The sequence below is a fragment of the Dreissena polymorpha genome, chromosome 2, assembly GCF_020536995.1.
Source record: "Dreissena polymorpha isolate Duluth1 chromosome 2, UMN_Dpol_1.0, whole genome shotgun sequence".
Taxonomy (NCBI): Eukaryota; Metazoa; Mollusca; class Bivalvia; order Myida; family Dreissenidae; genus Dreissena; species Dreissena polymorpha.
This window is the reverse complement of record NC_068356.1, coordinates 82,491,824-82,509,801: the sequence shown is the minus strand read 5'-3', so window position 1 is coordinate 82,509,801 and position 17,978 is coordinate 82,491,824. Positions and strand designations below refer to the sequence as shown.

The 17,978-nt window shown below is 36.1% G+C and overlaps 1 protein-coding gene across 7 annotated transcripts in view; it reads right to left on the bottom strand.

The window, feature by feature from the left end:
• The window catches only part of LOC127867807 (trichohyalin-like), a 291,013-nt gene that overhangs the window by 196,632 nt on the left and 76,403 nt on the right, over positions 1 to 17,978 (bottom strand). For all 7 annotated transcript variants that reach the window (XR_008043665.1, XR_008043666.1, XM_052409267.1 and 4 more), the window contains 6 exons: positions 16,237 to 16,378; positions 14,745 to 14,963; positions 13,429 to 13,549; positions 12,618 to 12,706; positions 11,643 to 11,718; positions 3,127 to 3,375 (listed from right to left, as the gene is read on the bottom strand). Coding sequence is in view for 5 of the 7 variants with exons in the window: in XM_052409267.1 (XP_052265227.1) it covers positions 3,127 to 3,375; positions 11,643 to 11,718; positions 12,618 to 12,706; positions 13,429 to 13,549; positions 14,745 to 14,963; positions 16,237 to 16,378 (896 nt within the window). In the remaining 2 variants the exon portion in view is untranslated. The remainder of the gene's footprint in view (positions 1 to 3,126; positions 3,376 to 11,642; positions 11,719 to 12,617; positions 12,707 to 13,428; positions 13,550 to 14,744; positions 14,964 to 16,236; positions 16,379 to 17,978) is intronic.

The window sequence follows — 17,978 nt, the reverse complement described above, 5'->3', positions numbered from 1 at the left end:
GGCTCTTATGAGAGCATTTATAGAGAAAACAAAAGTAGAAACATGCAGAGAATTTACTAATTCAAAACTTTAATCAAATCAAATTAAATGGCAAATACTACCCTTGTCATTTAGTGGTTACTTTTAATAATCACTGGAGAAAGAAAAACATCACTCACCTAAATTGAATAACACTGTATTAACAAGGGCTGTTTGTAAAACATGCATGCCCCCCATATGGGCTGTCAGTTGTAGTGGCAGCCTTTGTGTGAATACGTTTTTTGTCACTGTGACCTTGACCTTTACCTAGTGACCTGAAAATCAATAGGGGTCATCTGCAAGTCATGATCAATGTACCTTTGAAGTTTCATGATCCTAGGCCTAATTATTCTTGAGTTATCATCAGGAAACCATTTTACTGTTTAGAGTCACCTTGACCTTTGACCTAGTGAGCTGAAAATTAATATGGGTCATCTGCCAGTAATGATCAATTTACCTATGAAGTATCATGATCCTAGGCGTAAGCATTCTTGAGTTATCATCCGGAAACCATTTTACTATTTCGAGTCACTGTGAACTTGACCTTTGACCTAGTGACCTGAAAATTAATAGGGGGTCATCTGCCAGTCATTATCAATGTACCTATGAAGTTTCATGATCCTAGGCGTAAGCATTCTTGAGTTATCATCCGGAAACCATTTTACTGTTTCGAGTTACTGTGACCTTGACCGTTGACCTAGTGACCTGAATATCAATAGGGGTCATCTGCCAGTCATGATCAATGTTCCTATGAAGTTTCATGATCCTAGGCGTAAGCATTCGTGAGTTATCATCCGGAAACTATTTTACTGTTTCGAGTCACTGTGACCTTGACGACCTAGTGACCTGAAAATCAATATGGGTCAGATGCCAGTCATGATCTATGTACCTATGAAGTTTTATGACTCTAGGCTTAAGCATTCTTGAGTTATCATCCGGAAACTGTTTTACTGTTTCGAGTCACTGTGACCTTGACCTTTGAGCTAGTGACCTGAAAATCAATAGGGGTCATCTGCCAGTCATGATCAATAAACCTATGAAGTTTCATGATCCTAGGCCTAAGCGTTCTTGAGTTATCATCCAGAAACCATCTGGTCGACTGACCGACCGACAGACGGACCAACCAACATGTGCAAAACAATATACCCCCTCTTCTTCAAAGGGGGACATAAAAATTATGTTTAATGGCACCATTGTTGAACTAAAAAAAAGAAATGCCTATAACAATTAAAGGCATCTTTCATTCCACAGGAAAACCATAATTATGATAATAAATTACAAGCAAATCAGAGTGGTGTAATTACTAGTTTAGTCAGCTTTGTGTTTAACTTACTGTATATTATTATTTATCATATTTATTCTTAGACCAAAGAATGTCATGGAAGTGTTTAAATGTTTACTTATTAATTTAATGTTGAACATTATACAAATTAACGAAAACTTATATTAAAATATAAAACATTGTCCATTGCTACACCTGTGCCTTTTTAAGAAATAATATAAATTAACACCAGATCTCCATTTTGTATACAAATGTGACATTTGATACTCCACTTGTATACATATATACACTTATTTTCTAATGTACGGTTAAGGAAATACTTTCAAACAGAGTAGGATTGTTCATCGCAAGATCAAAAATAGCAAAAAAGTTGCTAGGTAATGACATTTATTTTAAAATGAATTTATGCATGAATATTGAAAAACAGAAACAAATTTAAAAGACAAAAATGACTGGGTATGTCCTACAAACATTGCGAACATAAAAAAAAAATTTGTTTGTTTAGTTGGTTTTTTCACCACTTTAAACAGAATTGCAGACCATTTTAAAGTTACTATTTCTATTATAACTCGTTCATTATATTATAAGGTTTAAAAAACATTATTCAGTTACAATTTTCAAACTAATAGAAATACCCAAGATACACAAAATTATCAAAGAAAACAATTGTGCAACCATATTGACATTGAGAAGAACTCATTCTACATTGTTTAGAACTACTCTGAGAACTACTTATCATTAGGGCTGTAAGGATACATTCAAATTACTCGAATACGGCTGTGGACGAATCGTATTCGTTATTCGCCACCTCCCTAACCGAATATTTGAAGAATACAAACAACGTGGTTTTGAGTTTGAAAGTTTAATAATCTTATCTTACCTTACAAATGAAGGTTCATACAATAAACTGGTATATTTAAATGTTCTTCTACTTATTCCGGCGTTTTTCATCATGTTTACCCCACCACTATGTTACAACTTACACAGTGAGATTATCAACAAAAATAGCGGGCACTGGTTGAATATTTACGACATTGAATTGAAAAATCTTTTGATGGTTGTTTAATGTTTATTTAGGTAAATACGAGTGATTTGATGCTCTAACATACACACAAAGGATTAGCAGATGGAATTTCTTATTTGTTTATCTTTACGACAATGATTAAGCAACTTATCAACAAACATGGAGCTTAGCAAAGGGAATGCTATTGATATCTTTGACCCGCCTGCCAAATACACGTCGTTTGTCTGGCACTACTTTGGTTTTCTCAAAAGTTTCAAAACTGTGTTAAAAATTTAAGCAGTTCTAGTCAGTGTTTTGTTATTTCAAAGTGTTATATTTCATGTTTTCAGTATGCAATGATACTCAATTAATAAAATTGACAAATACTCATAGTATTAGTTTCATACTATATAATTTCATGTGAAGTTGTCAGTATTACTTTTGTTCATTGAAATTCATATTCGCGAATAAATATTCGTATTCTTCACCCTGTTTTCGTGATACGCATCTTATTCGTCACCTAGTGTATTCGTTACAGCCCTACTTATCATGTTCAATGTAAACATAGTAACATTTAAATGTCAAGAAATAAATCTTTAATTAAAAGCACTGTTTTTCAAATTTATTTTTTTCTGTTGTTTTGAGTTTCCCCATTCTCTGGGAGGATGTTTGAATTTTGGAAATTAGCCAATACAAAATGTAGCTTAAAACTGCCAAATATTATGGTATGAAAATATATGAAGGCCCAAATGTGGAGAAATTAATCTTGAATTTAATTTAAGGTTTTTCAAAAACTGTCAATCACCACTTTTGTCAAGGATACACAGATCCTGCATCAGAAGCGGTAGCCCTTGTAAACGCAAGGCCAAAACTGGCGTCCTGTTGAAACTTCTTCAGCCATTCCTTCTGTTCGGACAAGCGTTCATCGGTAACAAAGCGTGATTGTCGTTCATCACCCATGAAGCGTGACAGGCGGTCGGTATTGATTGTAGACGTGAGAGGTATCTGCGGGGAAGGGGAGACCATTCCAGGAAGATCTGGAAGACTGGACCGGAAGTTACGCAGCTGATCTCTGAAAAATGACCTTATGGGTTAAATGCATGTTCGTAAAGTATTGTCCAATATGAGCCTGCGCAGTCCTAACAATCTTATCTAAGATAAGCCTGTGCAGTCCTCACAAACTTATCAGATACAACACTATCCGCTTTTATTGTATTTTTGATTTAAAGTTAGTTTCTAATTAGGAAAAATCCTGTTTATGTGGAAAATGTTGTCCCTGATTAGTCTGTGAAGACTGCACAGGCTTATCTGGGACAACACTTTTTGCACAGGCATTAAATCCCATTTTCACTAGAGCGGGGCTCATATGTTTTATATCATTATGTTGAGATAACAAGTTTCTTTACGATCCAGCTGGTCCCAGATTATAATATAATTTTTAAATTGTATGTTTATTACCAGTGCAGTCCACACAGGCTAATCAGGGACGACAATTTCCGTCTAAACTTCATTTTTGCTTAGAAGCGTGTGCAGACTGCACAGGCTAATCTGGGACAAAACTTAATGCACATGCATTAAACCCCCCTTATCACTTAGCACGGCCCATATCCTTTTTATTTCTAATGCTGCATGTTATCAGTTTGAGAAAATATGCTTAAGGAATAAGTTTCACATACAAAGTCATACAATCTTGTCAAAACTTTGTTTTCAATCACATATGTTACTGATTTGTGCTTTGCCTGTGAACGTGGAACAGTTGGCATGAGTTGATATAAAGTGAAACAAGCAAATTTGTTGAATTGAATTCCCCCGCCAATATGCTTCTGGACACAAAAGTTTTATGGACGGATGGACACGCCCTTTGACCTCAATGTGTGACCTTGACCTTAGCCCCTTGGATTATTGGTGTTGAATGTGAAGCACCCCCAGATGATTGAGAACAACTATGGCAAGTTTCATGGCTCTGGCTCATGTGTTAATGGAGATAAAGCTCTAAGCTTATATTAAAAAGCATTTTTTCAAGATACAAAGGGCCATAACTCTATTAACAGATGGTGTACAATGCCATTTGGCATGCATCATCCTCTTATCCATATATATACTGAAACCAAGTTTCAATGAATTCCGCCAAAGCACTTCCAAGATATGGCTCAGGACGGACGGAAAGATGGACGGATAACGCCAAAACAATATCCCTCCGCCTAAGGCGTGGGATAATAAACTCAGACCAGTCAAGTAGTCTAAGAATATGATATCACATGTTTGGTACTCAAATACTTTATTGTGAAACTAATATTACATTTACAAGAAATTTCATCTGTTTAAGTCTGCATCAATTAATCTTATAAAACATGAAAACACTGGTTAATGTGAATTGAAACTCCGCAATTTTGATAATGAAAAAAAGTGAAAAAACTACAACATATATAATCCTTCTAGAAATTAAATAGCATTTTGATATATAAACAGCTCCAGTATTCACACAAAAAGCAGTAATCAACTGTGATGCAAGAAAAAATAGGAGACAGTAATTTGAAATGCCACATAAGGAAATTGCCAGACAAACGACTTTATCATTAACATAGTCCTAATTGAAAATTGTTCTGGAAATGCCATAAACATGATTTAAGCGTCTTTGGTAAGATTGTTTCCTGCTTTTCATCATTTTTATATTTATTATAAAAAGAGTGATGTCTTTTTTCACAAAGTATTCCAGGTAAACTGCACTCATTTCTTTAAAAAGTGGTCACAAAGTGCACAAAAATAAATAAATACATGTAATGAACACCAGCAAAATGTCACTGAATATAGTGCTACAACAGCTGCCTTACTGCAGGTTTTTAAGGTCTATCAGGGATGGGTGGATAGCAAAAATCCTTAAAATTGAACAAAACATCTTGTGCATATCCAATTATGCGAATCCTACATATGCATTGCTAAACAAAAACACCTACCTGTAATTATACTGCACATAAAGGTGTGCATTTCTGCTATTCTTTAAAAACACGCTAGCAGTGCTCAATCATGTAATTATATCGAAGAATGAATAACATGCAGATAAGATTTTTTTTAAATACGTTTTTTTAAATGGAATGCCTTTCCCAAGTGCAAAACTATAATACATGGTATTTTTGAATGATCATGTTAGCTTAGTGCACATCTGAGTCCTGTATTAAGTTTTTTTATTTACAGGGAAATTTTTTGCCACAGCCTGACAATAATTGCCCTAGGAATGAAACCAATGGTATATAAAACATCAGTGTCTGCAAAACATTTATAATTAATTATTTCCAAAGGCATGGAATGATTGGTTTCATATTACACGTCATTGTCTGCAAAACATAAATAACTATATTTGTGACAGATATATCAACCGTATTGATCCTGAGAATTTTAATCACAACAGCTTCAAACAAGAGCACCGCCTTGCGGGTGCAGACCGCTCATCTTTTTCTTTTTAAAGGTGAAGGGACTCTCATTTTCAATCACAAAGGAGGGAGGAGTGGAGTGAAGAGGGGTGTATAGTGTGGGGGTGTGTAATTTATTACATTATCTTCTAAAAATGCGAAAAAAAAATAGAAAAAAAATTCTTGGGTGCGATGGTTTGGCGTTATTTCAAACATAAAATAATAAAAATAAATATTTGTGTTTTTTAACCGTTTCAAAATTTTTTAAAAAATTGGGGAGGGGGGGGGGGGGTATAGTGTGAGGGTGTGGTGGTAATTTGAAAAAAAAAAAAAAAAAATATTAGGGGGGGGGGGGGGATTCGGGTGGGGGGAGGGGGGCGATTCTTGGGTGCGATGGTTGGACAGTATTTCAAACATAAAATAATAAAAATAAATATTTGTGTTTTTTAACCGTTTCAAAAAAAAAATTTGGGGGTGGGATGGGGGGGGGGGTATAGTGTGAGGGTGTTGTGGTCATTTGTGAGATGATCTTAAAAAAAAAAAAAAATTAGGGGGGGGGGAGGGAGGGGGGGGGGGGAGGGCACACGGGATGGTTTGGGTGGAGTCAATTGTGGTATGTCTGGTAAGAGTAGTTTTGTCAAAGTATCAATCAAATCTAATCATAAATAAAGAAGTTATGGCAATTTTAGCAAAATTTAATAATTTGACCTTGAGAGTCAAGGTCATTCAAAGGTCAAGGTAAAATTCAACTTGCCAGGTACAGTAACCTCAAAATATCATGAAAGTATTTGAAGTTTGAAAGCAATAGCCTTGATTCTTTAGAAGTAAAGTGGATCGAAACACAAAATTTAACCATATATTCAAAGTTACTAAGTCAAAAAAAGGCCATAATTCCGTAAATATGACAACCAGAGTTATGCAACTTGTCCTTTTACTGTACCCTTATGATAGTTTGCGAGTGTTCCAAGTATGAAAGCAATATCTATGATACTTTAGGGGTAAAGTGGACCAAAACACAAAACTTAACCAAATTTTCAATTTTCTAAGTATAAAGGGCCCATAATTCCATCCAAATGCCAGTCAGAGTTACATAACTTTTCCTGCACAGTCCCCTTATGAAAGTTAATAAGTGTTGCAAGTATGAAAGCAATAGCTTTGATACTGTAGGAATAAAGTGGACCTAAACACAAAACTTAACCAAATTTTCAATTTTCTAAGTATAAAAAGGGCACATAATTCTGTCAAAATGCCAATCAGAGTTACATTACTTTGCCTGCACAGTCCCCTTATGATAGTTAGTAAGTGTTGCAAGTATGAAAGCAATAGCTTTGATACTTAAGGAATAAAATGGACCTAAACACAAAACTTAACCAAAATTTTAAATTTTCTAAGTATAAAAAGGGCACATAATTCTGTCAAAATGCACGCCAGAGTTATCTAACTTTGCCTGCCCAGTCCCCTCATGATAGTAAGTAAGTGTACCAAGTTTGAATGCAATAGCATTGATACTTTCTGAGAAAAGTGGACCTAAACGCAAAACTTAACCAAAATTTTCAATTTTCTAAGTATAAAAAGGGCACATAATTCTGTCAAAATGCAAGCCAGAGTTATCTTACTTTGCCTGCCCAGTCCCCTCATGATAGTAAGTAAGAGTACCAAGTTTGAATGCAATAGCATTGATACTATCTGAGAAAAGTGGACCTAAACGCAAAACTTAACCGGACGCTGACGCCAACGTCGACGCAGAGGCCGACGCCAAGGTGATGACAATAGCTCATAATTTTTTTTCAAAAAATAGATGAGCTAACTAGAATAGCTTTAGCATGGGAGGTATGGGCCAAGCTCTAGGAAAACAGTTCACAAAGTCTAATCAAGGAGGATGACACTTTCTGCTTTTTAAGAATATTTTTCTTTTAAACAAAATCTCTTCTCAGCTAAAATCAAGAATCGGCGTAAAGTGTACTTCCTGATTAGCCAGTGTGCACAGCACAGGTTTATCAGGGACAACACTTTACTCACATGCATTGAACCCCCTTTTTTCCTGAGCGATGTTCATATATATACAATGATCAAATTTAATTCTTGTATCAACAAGTGTATAATTTAAACTGGAATACTGTCAAACCAAGAAAAACAATCAGAATAGTTTAAACAAGAGCACCGCCTTGCTTGTGCAGACCGCTCATCTATTTTTCGTTTTAAAGGTGTAGGGACCTATCTCAATTTCAATCACATAGGATGGAGGGGTGGAGTGGAGAGGGGTGTATAGTGTGGGGGTGTGGTCATTTATTACATTATCTTCCAAAAATGCAAAAAAAATGCAAAAAAATATTATTATTTTTTTTTTTTTTGGGGGGGGGGGGGGGATTCTTGGGTGGGATGGTTGGACGGTATTTCTAAAATAAAATAATAAAAATAATTATTTGTGTTTTTTAACCATGTTTGAAAAAGACAAGAGATGTGTTTGTCAGAAAAACAATGCCCCCTATTGCGCCGCTTTGAAATGTTTTTGTTTTTTTTACCTTTGACCTTGAAGGATGACTTTGACCTTGAACTTCCACCACTCAAAATGTGCAGCTTTATGAGAAGGCCGCTTTGAAATATTATTTTTTTGACCTTTGACCTTGAAGGATGACCATGACCTTGAAGGATGACCTTGAACTTCCACCACTCAAAATGTGCAGCTTCATGATAACGCCGCTTTGAAATTATTATTTTTTGGACCTTAGTCCTCGAATGATGACCTTGACCTTAAAGAATGAACTTGACCTTGAACTTCCACCACTCAAAATGTGCAGCTTCATGAGAACGCCGCTTTGATTTTTTATTTTTTTTACCTTGAAGGATGACCTTGACTTTGAACTTCCACCACTCAAAATGTGCAGCTTCATGATAACGCCTCTTTGATTTTTTAAATATTTTGTTTGACCTTTGACCTTGAAGGATGACCTTGATCTTGAACCTACACCACTCAAAATGTGCAGCTTCATGATAACGCCACTTTGAATTATTTTTTGACCTTTGACCTTGAAGGATGACCTTGACCAATGACCTTGACCTTGTACTTCCACCACTCAAAATGTGCAACTTCATGATAATGCCGCTTTGAAATTTTTTATTTGTTTTTTGACCTTTTCACCTTGAAGGATGACCTTGACCTTGAAGGATGACCTTGAACTTCCACCCAGGGCTCGACATTAAAGGTAGTCCGACTGTCCGGGACAACCAAATTGTTAGTCCGGACAAGTAAATAAAGAATTTGCTAGTCCGACGGGACAAGTGGTCATTATAATTGTATAACTTAAAAAAATGCCTTTAAAGCCATTATTTCTGTGGAGATATCACTCAACTTTTCCGAGTATATTTTGTATACGTTAAATCGTCGAAGCCCGAGATATTCCGATAGTTCCATGTGATACATGTACTACACTGTACTGTTCACAAGGGAAGCAACCCTTAACATTTTTTTCTTTGCCAAGATAACACGAATATTCTCCCTTGTAAAGAATATGCATTTTACCACACCGGTACACACCGATCTTACAGACAAATAACGTAGTGACGTCCTCTCTATGTATAGAATGATTTTGTTATTTTTAAATATCAGTTAAGTACTGTACATATACATCACTTATAACATTTTCTGTTTGATGTTGGCAACACACAAGTTTTTGTCAGGTTTATGGCTTTGTACAATGTTTAAAAATCAATAATCTTGAGTTTTCCTGTTATTCTAGTCAGTTCTTTTTGTATTGAAATTGCCTACAATTATGTTTACATGTATTTTGAACGATTCAAGTCTTTATGATTTGAGCATTTTGTAATATTTCATTATATTGCAAAGTACTGAGCAGAATAAGATATAATGGTCAGGACAAGTTGCTTTTTGGTCAGGACAAGTGAAATTATGGTCTACTTGTCCAACTGGACAAGTGGCTTCAAAAGTTAATGTCGAGCCCTGCTTCCACCACTCAAAATGTGCAGCTTCATGAGAACGCCGCTTTGAATTATTTATTTTTTTTTACATTGAAGGATGACCTTGAAGGATGACCTTGACCTTGAACTTCCACCACTCAAAATGTGCAGCTTCATGAGATACACATGCATGCCAAATATAAAGTTGCTATCTTCAATATTAAAAAAGTTATGGCCAATGTATAAGTTTTCGGACGGACAGACGCCATATATTTGACATTTGACCTTGAAGAATGACCTTCACCTTTCACCACTCAAAATGTTCAGCACCATGAGATACACATGCATGCCAAATATAAAGTTGCTATCTCCAATATTGAAAAAGTTATGGCCAATGTTAAAGTTTTCGGACAGACAGACACCATAAATTTGACCTTGAAGGATGACCTTGACCTTTCACCACTCAAAATGTGCAGCTCCATGAGATACACATGCATGCCAAATATCAAGTTGCTATCTTTAAAAGTGAAAAAGTTATGGCAAATTTTAAAGTTTTTTCGGACTGACAGACTGACTGACAGTTCAACTGCCATATTATTATATTATAAAAATTATTTTTTGGGGTGGGGGTGGGTATAGTGTGAGGGTGTGGTGGTCACTTATTAGATGATCTTTAATTAAAAAAAAAAATAATGGGGAGGGGGGGCATTCGGGGGAGGGGGGGGGGGGGATGGTTTGGACGGAGTCAATTGTGGTATGTTTTGTCAAAGTATCAATCGAATCTAATCATAAATAAAGAAGTTATGGCAATTTTAGCAAAATTTATTAATTTGACCTCGAGTCAAGGTCATTCAAAGGTCAAGGTAAAATTCAACTTGCCAGGTACAGTACACTCATGATAGCATGAAAGTATTTAAAGTTTAAAAGCAATAGCCTTGATACTTTAGAAGTAAAGTGAATCTCAACACAAAATGTAACCATATATTCAAAGTTACTAAGTCAAAAAAGGGCCATAATTCGGTAAAAATGACAACCAGAGTTATGCAACTTGTCCTTTACTGTCCCCTTATGATAGTTTGCGAGTGTTCTAAGTATGAAAGCAATATCTATGATACTTTAGGGGTAAAGTGGACCAAACCACAAAACTTAACCAAATTTTTAAGTATAAAGGGCCCATAATTCCGTCAAAATGCCAGTCAGTGTTACATAACTTTGCCTGCACAGTCCCCTTACGATAGTTAGTAAGTGTTGCAAGTATGAAAGCAATGGCTTTGATACTTTAGGAAAAAAGTGGACCTAAACACAAAACTTAACCAAATTTTCAATTTTCTAAGTATAAAAAGGGCACATAATTCCGTTAAAATGCCAGTCAGAGTTACATAACTTTGCCTGCACAGTCCCCTTACGATAGTTAGTAAGTGTTGCAAGTATGAAAGCAATGGCTTTGATACTTTAGGAAAAAAGTGGACCTAAACACAAAACTTAACCAAATTTTCAATTTTCTAAGTATAAAAAGGGCACATAATTCTGTCAAAATGCCAGTCAGAGTTATATAACTTTGCCTGCACAGTCCCCTCATGATAGTTAGTAAGTGTTGCAAGTATGAAAGCAATAGCTTTGATACTTAAGGAAAAAATGGACCTAAACACAAAACTTAACCAAAATTTTCAATTTTCTAAGTATAAAAAGGGCACATAATTATGTCAAAATGCAAGGCAGAATTATCTTACTTTGCCTGCCCAGTCCCCTCATGATAGTAAGTAAGTGTACCAAGTTTTAATGCAATAGCATTGATACTTTATGAGAAAAGTGTACCTAAACGCAAAACTTAACCGGACCCCGACGCCAAGGTGATGACAATAGCTCATAATTATTATTTTTTTAAATAGATCAACTAAAAAAAGATATATGCACTTTATCCACTTAATGTGATTAGATGCTCAAGCAATCAATGGACAATTTCTTTTCTTTGTTAAAACATTCAATGCTCCACAAAAGATGCATAAAAGTCTATTACCTGACTGGTGTGTGACCAAAGGTTACAGGTGACAGCGGCATATAGTTGGTGGCGCTGCTCAAAGGTGGCTTGCGATCTGAAAAACAGCAAACAAATGAACCAGGCTATGAGATAACTGGGCTTTATGCATCAGCATAAAGTGTCGTCCCAGATTAGCCAGTGCAGTCTCTGCTCTTGTGGAATTTGTTTGTTCACAGGAAGTCTCTTCATAAGAAAACAATCCATTCTAGGCCAAAAGTGTCCCTCTTGATAAACCTGTGCATACTGCCTGGGACAACACTTTATTCACATGCATTAAGTCCAGTTTTCCCAGAGTAGGGCACAAAACTCTGCACTAACCCTTTACCACTTCGATATGTATTTTCACGCATTTGTAGTCCCTTAGAAGGTTGTATTTAATTAAAGACCTTTCTTACTAGATTCAAGTTTTTAAGGCTTAATCTCCAATCCTTAGATACTGATGAGCAGCAAACAGCATAAAACCTGAACAGACAGCGAATAACTTGCAGGCTGTTCTGGTTTTATGCTGTTTGCACATAGCCATTTTCACTTGGTTTCTGAGTGGGAAAAGGTTAAGGTACCAGCTACAGACATAACATCACAGTCAATCAATTCAGCTATTCAAAAAGTTATGAGAAGAGAAATATACAGCTTCATTTGGGTGTGTATTTGTAAAAACTGTCAAAAATATAAGTCAAGAACTGTAAATCCAAACATGTTGCTTAATTTGTGGATTTGTTAATTTGTTTTTCAATATCTATTTGTTTACACCTGCACCTGTCACAAAATGTTCATCATATGAAAAAAGAATAAAACAATGAACTGTACCATAAGACAGTAACAAAAGGTTTTTAATGCAGAATTGAAGAAATTGTCTACAATTTGTTACTTTATCATTTTCAGAAAATGGATCATTTTGAAATTGCATTACCATGGATTTGCCATTACTTCAAACACATGTATTTAACAGCATACCTCCAAAGTATTTCCTCCACTTTCTCTCTAATGACTGTTCAGCATTCAAAACGAGGCTTGCATAGTCTACCTTATGTTGGGGATGGTAGCTGAAATATAGACACGAAACTTTGTTTTCCCTACAAAATTATAATTCAATAAACAAATAAATTATATTCCTAAGAAATAACAAGACTATTGTCAAGCAATATGGTCCCCTACCGGTGAAACTCCACCATTGTCAGATTTTCTATTTTTTATTTGTTGCCATAGCAACCAGAATTTTCGACGTAGGAACAAAATAAAATGATGTGCATAATCTCCATATAGCCATCTATCCATGTTTCAAGTTTCATGAAAAAATATTAAGAAATTTTAAAGTTATCGCAGGATGCAGAAAAGTGTGACGAACAGACTGACTGACTGACTGACACACAGAGCGCAAACCATAAGTCCCCTCCGGTTTCACCGGTAGGGGACAATAACTGTATGGATATTAAACAATTTTGATTTTAATTTTATTTAGTTTTATAACACCTTAATTTAACACATGACATTTCCAAAAATGTTTCTATTTAAACAAAATGCTTTATACTATATATTTAGCCCCCTTTGCCAGCCATCAATTTGCTCACACTGCCAACATTTCCTTATAATGGTGGCAAACCCAATCAAATTTTTAAAACTACTTTGTTTGATATAGCCTTACTTAATTTTTCTTGCCTGAACTTGAAGAAGCTTGAGTCTGTTTAAATTTTTAAAATGTGTCTATAAAGAAGTGATGCAGATTTCAAATTCTCTAAAATCTCATATTGTCATGCAAGCCACTTACAGATAGGGGTTTGAGCCAAAGACAGGGTTGTTGGGCCTCCATGCCTGCACAGGATATGAGCCCCCTAGAGTGCTCTGTGGAGAAGGGGCCACGGGGACAAATGAGGAGGGCGTGCCAGCCACTGTGGAACGACAGACATTCATTGACATGGCTGGGAAACACTTGGGCAACGCTCTGGGCTAACAGGTTTATTGCATGTGTGTAAAGTGTCGTCCCAGATTAGCCTCTTCAGACTGCACAGGCTAATTTTTTATGATACTTTATGCACATGTATAAAACCTTGTTTCCCCACAGCGAAGTTCACTTTCATATATTTTTATACAGGGCTTCAGATAGGTTTAACAATAAAAGATCCTGTAGACAAGCCTTACAATTACAATATTCCAAACATCAAATGTAATTTTCTTACAAACTTGGCAACAACCTGTTATAATCTGTATATATGATTACACTGAAATGGACCAGTTGTAAAAATATGACCGTTAAATTTCTGAAAAACACAGGTTGTTTGTCCGAGAATATTTTTAATATTTTGTTTTCATTTATCACAAAAAACATATAGAGGATATTTGTTTGCTTTCAGCTTAATACAGTGAAATATTTTTCTCAGTAAATTGAGAAAAAAGTCTCAAGTGCTTGCAAGAGTAAAAATGTGTTCATTTTCTCTTTTTACTGAGAAAGTATATCTAAGCCCCTGAAAGCAAATAATTGTCTTTTCCTATTAGTAACTTAACACATTTCCATTTTTTAACATGTATGGTGGAACAGTGTGCTGAAAAGCATTACTTATATGAATAAATAAATTATACCATTTGTGATTAGTAAACTAAACTAAACTAAACTAAAATATATAGGAAAACGCCCAATGATTTTTTATATTTCATTACTCAGCATTAAATAAAAACCTGTATTTGATCAACTCAGTCCTTTTTTTGACCAGAATCAACTGGTCTCATAAGTAGTGGTGATTGAGCAAAATGGTTAAGTAGATTTACAACAAAAAACACTTATAATACAGCCTCATTCTTGAAAAACTTTGCTTAATGCATGTGCGTAATTTGTCCTCCTAGATTTGACTTTTCAGTTCACAAAAGCTTATCAGAAACAGCAATTTTCCCCTTTACTGGATTTTCTCTTAGCAGAGATTTCCTTAAAATGAAAAATATCATAACAGCAGAAAGTGTTCACCTTGATTAGCCTGTGCACACTGCAAAAACTTATCTTGGATGACACTTTATGAACATACATGAAGCTCAGTTTTTCCACAATGAGGCCCTTTTGTTAACAAGTAAAATGTAAAAATGTTGAACACCAACCAGGGGTGGTTGAAGCTGGCTGAACGGGTGTACTAGAGGAACTCCTGTTTGAGCCAATAGACTGAATAATCTTGGAGAGTTCCGTGTTGATCTTGACGAGGGACCGAGCCAGGGGGTCATTAGGCTCTAGGCCATGTCTCGCGTCCCCATTAGGCATGTGTCCAGTAGACTGGGCAGACATCATGGCACTGGGATTGGACTCTATCTGCTTGTGCAGGGCTGAAGAAGGTAATAGACTTTTTTCTAAATAAAGAGATTTTTTTTCAGTTTTATATGATGGCATTATCATTCATGAGCGGTCATATATAATTCTTTTTACAAGTGGCACAGCCACGAGTGAAAACTTAAGTTTTTTATGCATACAAATGAAATGATGATACAACCTTACACTGAAATATACTGAACACATTTTCTTTTTTTATTTCATACTCTTCAACAATTAAGGAATTGAATGTACCAGATTTGTTGAGGATCATGAGATTTTAGTGATTTATGGCTACACAGCTTTATTTTATGCATTGATGTTGTTTCATTATATTATTATTCTGAACTTCAACAAATGTTTGTATAGTTCAACAGGTCAACTTTACACTGACAACCAGATTATAAGCCGATTGTTTTTTTTTAAAGTACAAAATAAAAAGACAACAAAACAGAATGAAATTATCAAACATTTCAATTGAGCTAAAGTGAAATGATCAGGGCAACATTTATTTGTATTCTCCACTGATTCATCCCATGGCATGAAAAAATCACTAAGGCTGAATGTAAAGGATATTTTATTAATACCATTTGAACTCTGGATGGAAATTAGAGACAAAAGCAATAATGCTGAAAACCAAAACTCATCATCCCTTTGTGACAAATTCACAAACGTATCGTTAATCATTTCATACATTCATAGATTAAAACAACAAGATGGGGGTTCAATTAGGAACAGGGCCAGTCTGTTGCACTTGGTGAATGATGACTGGCGGATATTATTGCATAGCCTGCCTCAATAATTAGTACAGTTTGTGTTTAGTTTCCTGTAGAGTTGATATTAATGTACCAGTTACTTGCAGTATGTTTAGGTTTGATACTGTTTGCTGCTTATCATAATCTTAGGATTGGAAATGAAGGCTTTTAAACTGCTAGTAAGAAAGGTATTTAATTCAATCTGAAATTCAAAAGGACTACAAACACGCAAAAATGCATGTGCGTGTGCGTTAAGTGTCGTCGCAGATTAGCCTGTGCAGTCCACACAGGCCAATCAGGGACAACACTTTTCACTTTTACAGAATATTTTGTTTTAATGAAGTCTCTTGTAAACAAAAGTCCAGCCTGGGCGGAAAGTAAAGTCCCTGATAAGCCTGTGCAGACTGCACAGGCTATTCTGGGACGAGACTTTATGCACGTGCATTAAGCCCCGTTTGGGATATATGTTAGGTACGTACCTTGCAGCACGTTATTCAGACTGTTGTCTGTGCTGAGATGTCACTGAGGTACATACCTTGTAGCACGTTATCCAGACTGTTGTCTGTGCTGGAGATGCCACTGCTAGCATCGTCCTCACTGAGGTCAAGGTTGGGCAGCCTGGCCGGCTTGAAGTTGTAGTCAAAGGGGCTCCAGTCTGCATCAGAGTCACTGTTGTACTGGAAATACAGAAAACTACCAATGGAACCAGTCTGCATCAGAGTCACGATTGTGCTGGAAATTCAGAACACTATCTATGGAACCAGTCTGCATCTGAGTCACAGTTGTACTGGAAATACATTAAAGTACCTATTGAACCAGTCTGCATCGGAGTCACTGTAGAACTGCAAATACAGAAAACTACCAATGGAATCAGTCTACATCAGAGTCACTATTGTACTGGAAATACAGAACACTACATAATGAACTAGTCTGCATCAGTCACTGTTGTACTGGAAATACAGAACACTACCAATGGAACCAGTCTGCATCAGAGTCACGATTGTGCTGGAAATTCAGAACACTATCTATGGAACCAGTCTGCATCTGAGTCACAGTTGTACTGGAAATACATTAAAGTACCTATTGAACCAGTCTGCATCGGAGTCACTGTAGAACTGCAAATACAGAAAACTACCAATGGAATCAGTCTACATCAGAGTCACTATTGTACTGGAAATACAGAACACTACATAATGAACTAGTCTGCATCAGTCACTGTTGTACTGGAAATACAGAACACTACCTATGGAACCAGTCTGCATCAGAGTCACTGTTGTACTGGAAATACAGAACACTACCTATGGAACCAGTCTGCATCAGAGTTACTGTTGTACTGGAAATACAGAAAACTACCTATGGAACCAGTCAGCATCAGAGTCACTGATGTACTGGAAATACAGAAAACTACCTCTGAAAATGCTGGAACACTTGGAATGCATGTTATAAGAAATTACGCTATTATTATTTTTTTTTACCAATTTGCATGGGTTTTTCACATGTTTGGTGGGATGTCAGAAAGAACTTTTACAATGTTTAGACTTTTTGACTATTTCTGGACCAAAGGTAATTTCACTCATAAACACAGGCATCATCAGCATACAAAAGATGTGGTGCAGATTTTCAAACAAAAGTATTTTGTATTTTCATTTTGAAACCATGTGCATGGCTTGCTAAATCAGGGATGGATATTTGCACAGGTCAAATATCCAAATCCCCTTAAATAAATTATTATATCCCCACTAAACGAAGTTTAGGGGGGTATATAAGAGTGAGCTCGTCTGTCGGTCGGTCTGTCGGTCCACGTCCGCTCTCTAATTCAAGTAGTTTTGATCCGATCTTGACCAAACGTGGTCAGAAGTTGTATCTACATGATGTCTAGGCCAAGTTTGAACATGGGCCTTGTTGGGTCAAAAACTAGGTCATGGGGGTCACTTAGTGCGTTTTAAACATTCAGCATGTTGTCCGCTCTCTAATTCAAGCAGTTTTCATCAGAGCTTCACCAAACTTGGTCAGAAGTTGTATCTAGATGATGTCTACGCCAAGTTCGAACATGGGTCATGGCCGGTCAAAAACTAGGTCACGGGTCACTTAGTGCGTTTTAAACATTGAGCATGGTGTCCACTCTATATTTAAAGAAGTTTTCATCCGATCTTCAACAAACTTGGTCAGAAGTTGTATCTAGATGATGTCTAGGTCAAGTTCGAATAAGGGTCATGCCGGGTCAAAAACTAGGTCACGGTGTCACTTAGTACGTTTTACACATTCAGCATGGTGTCT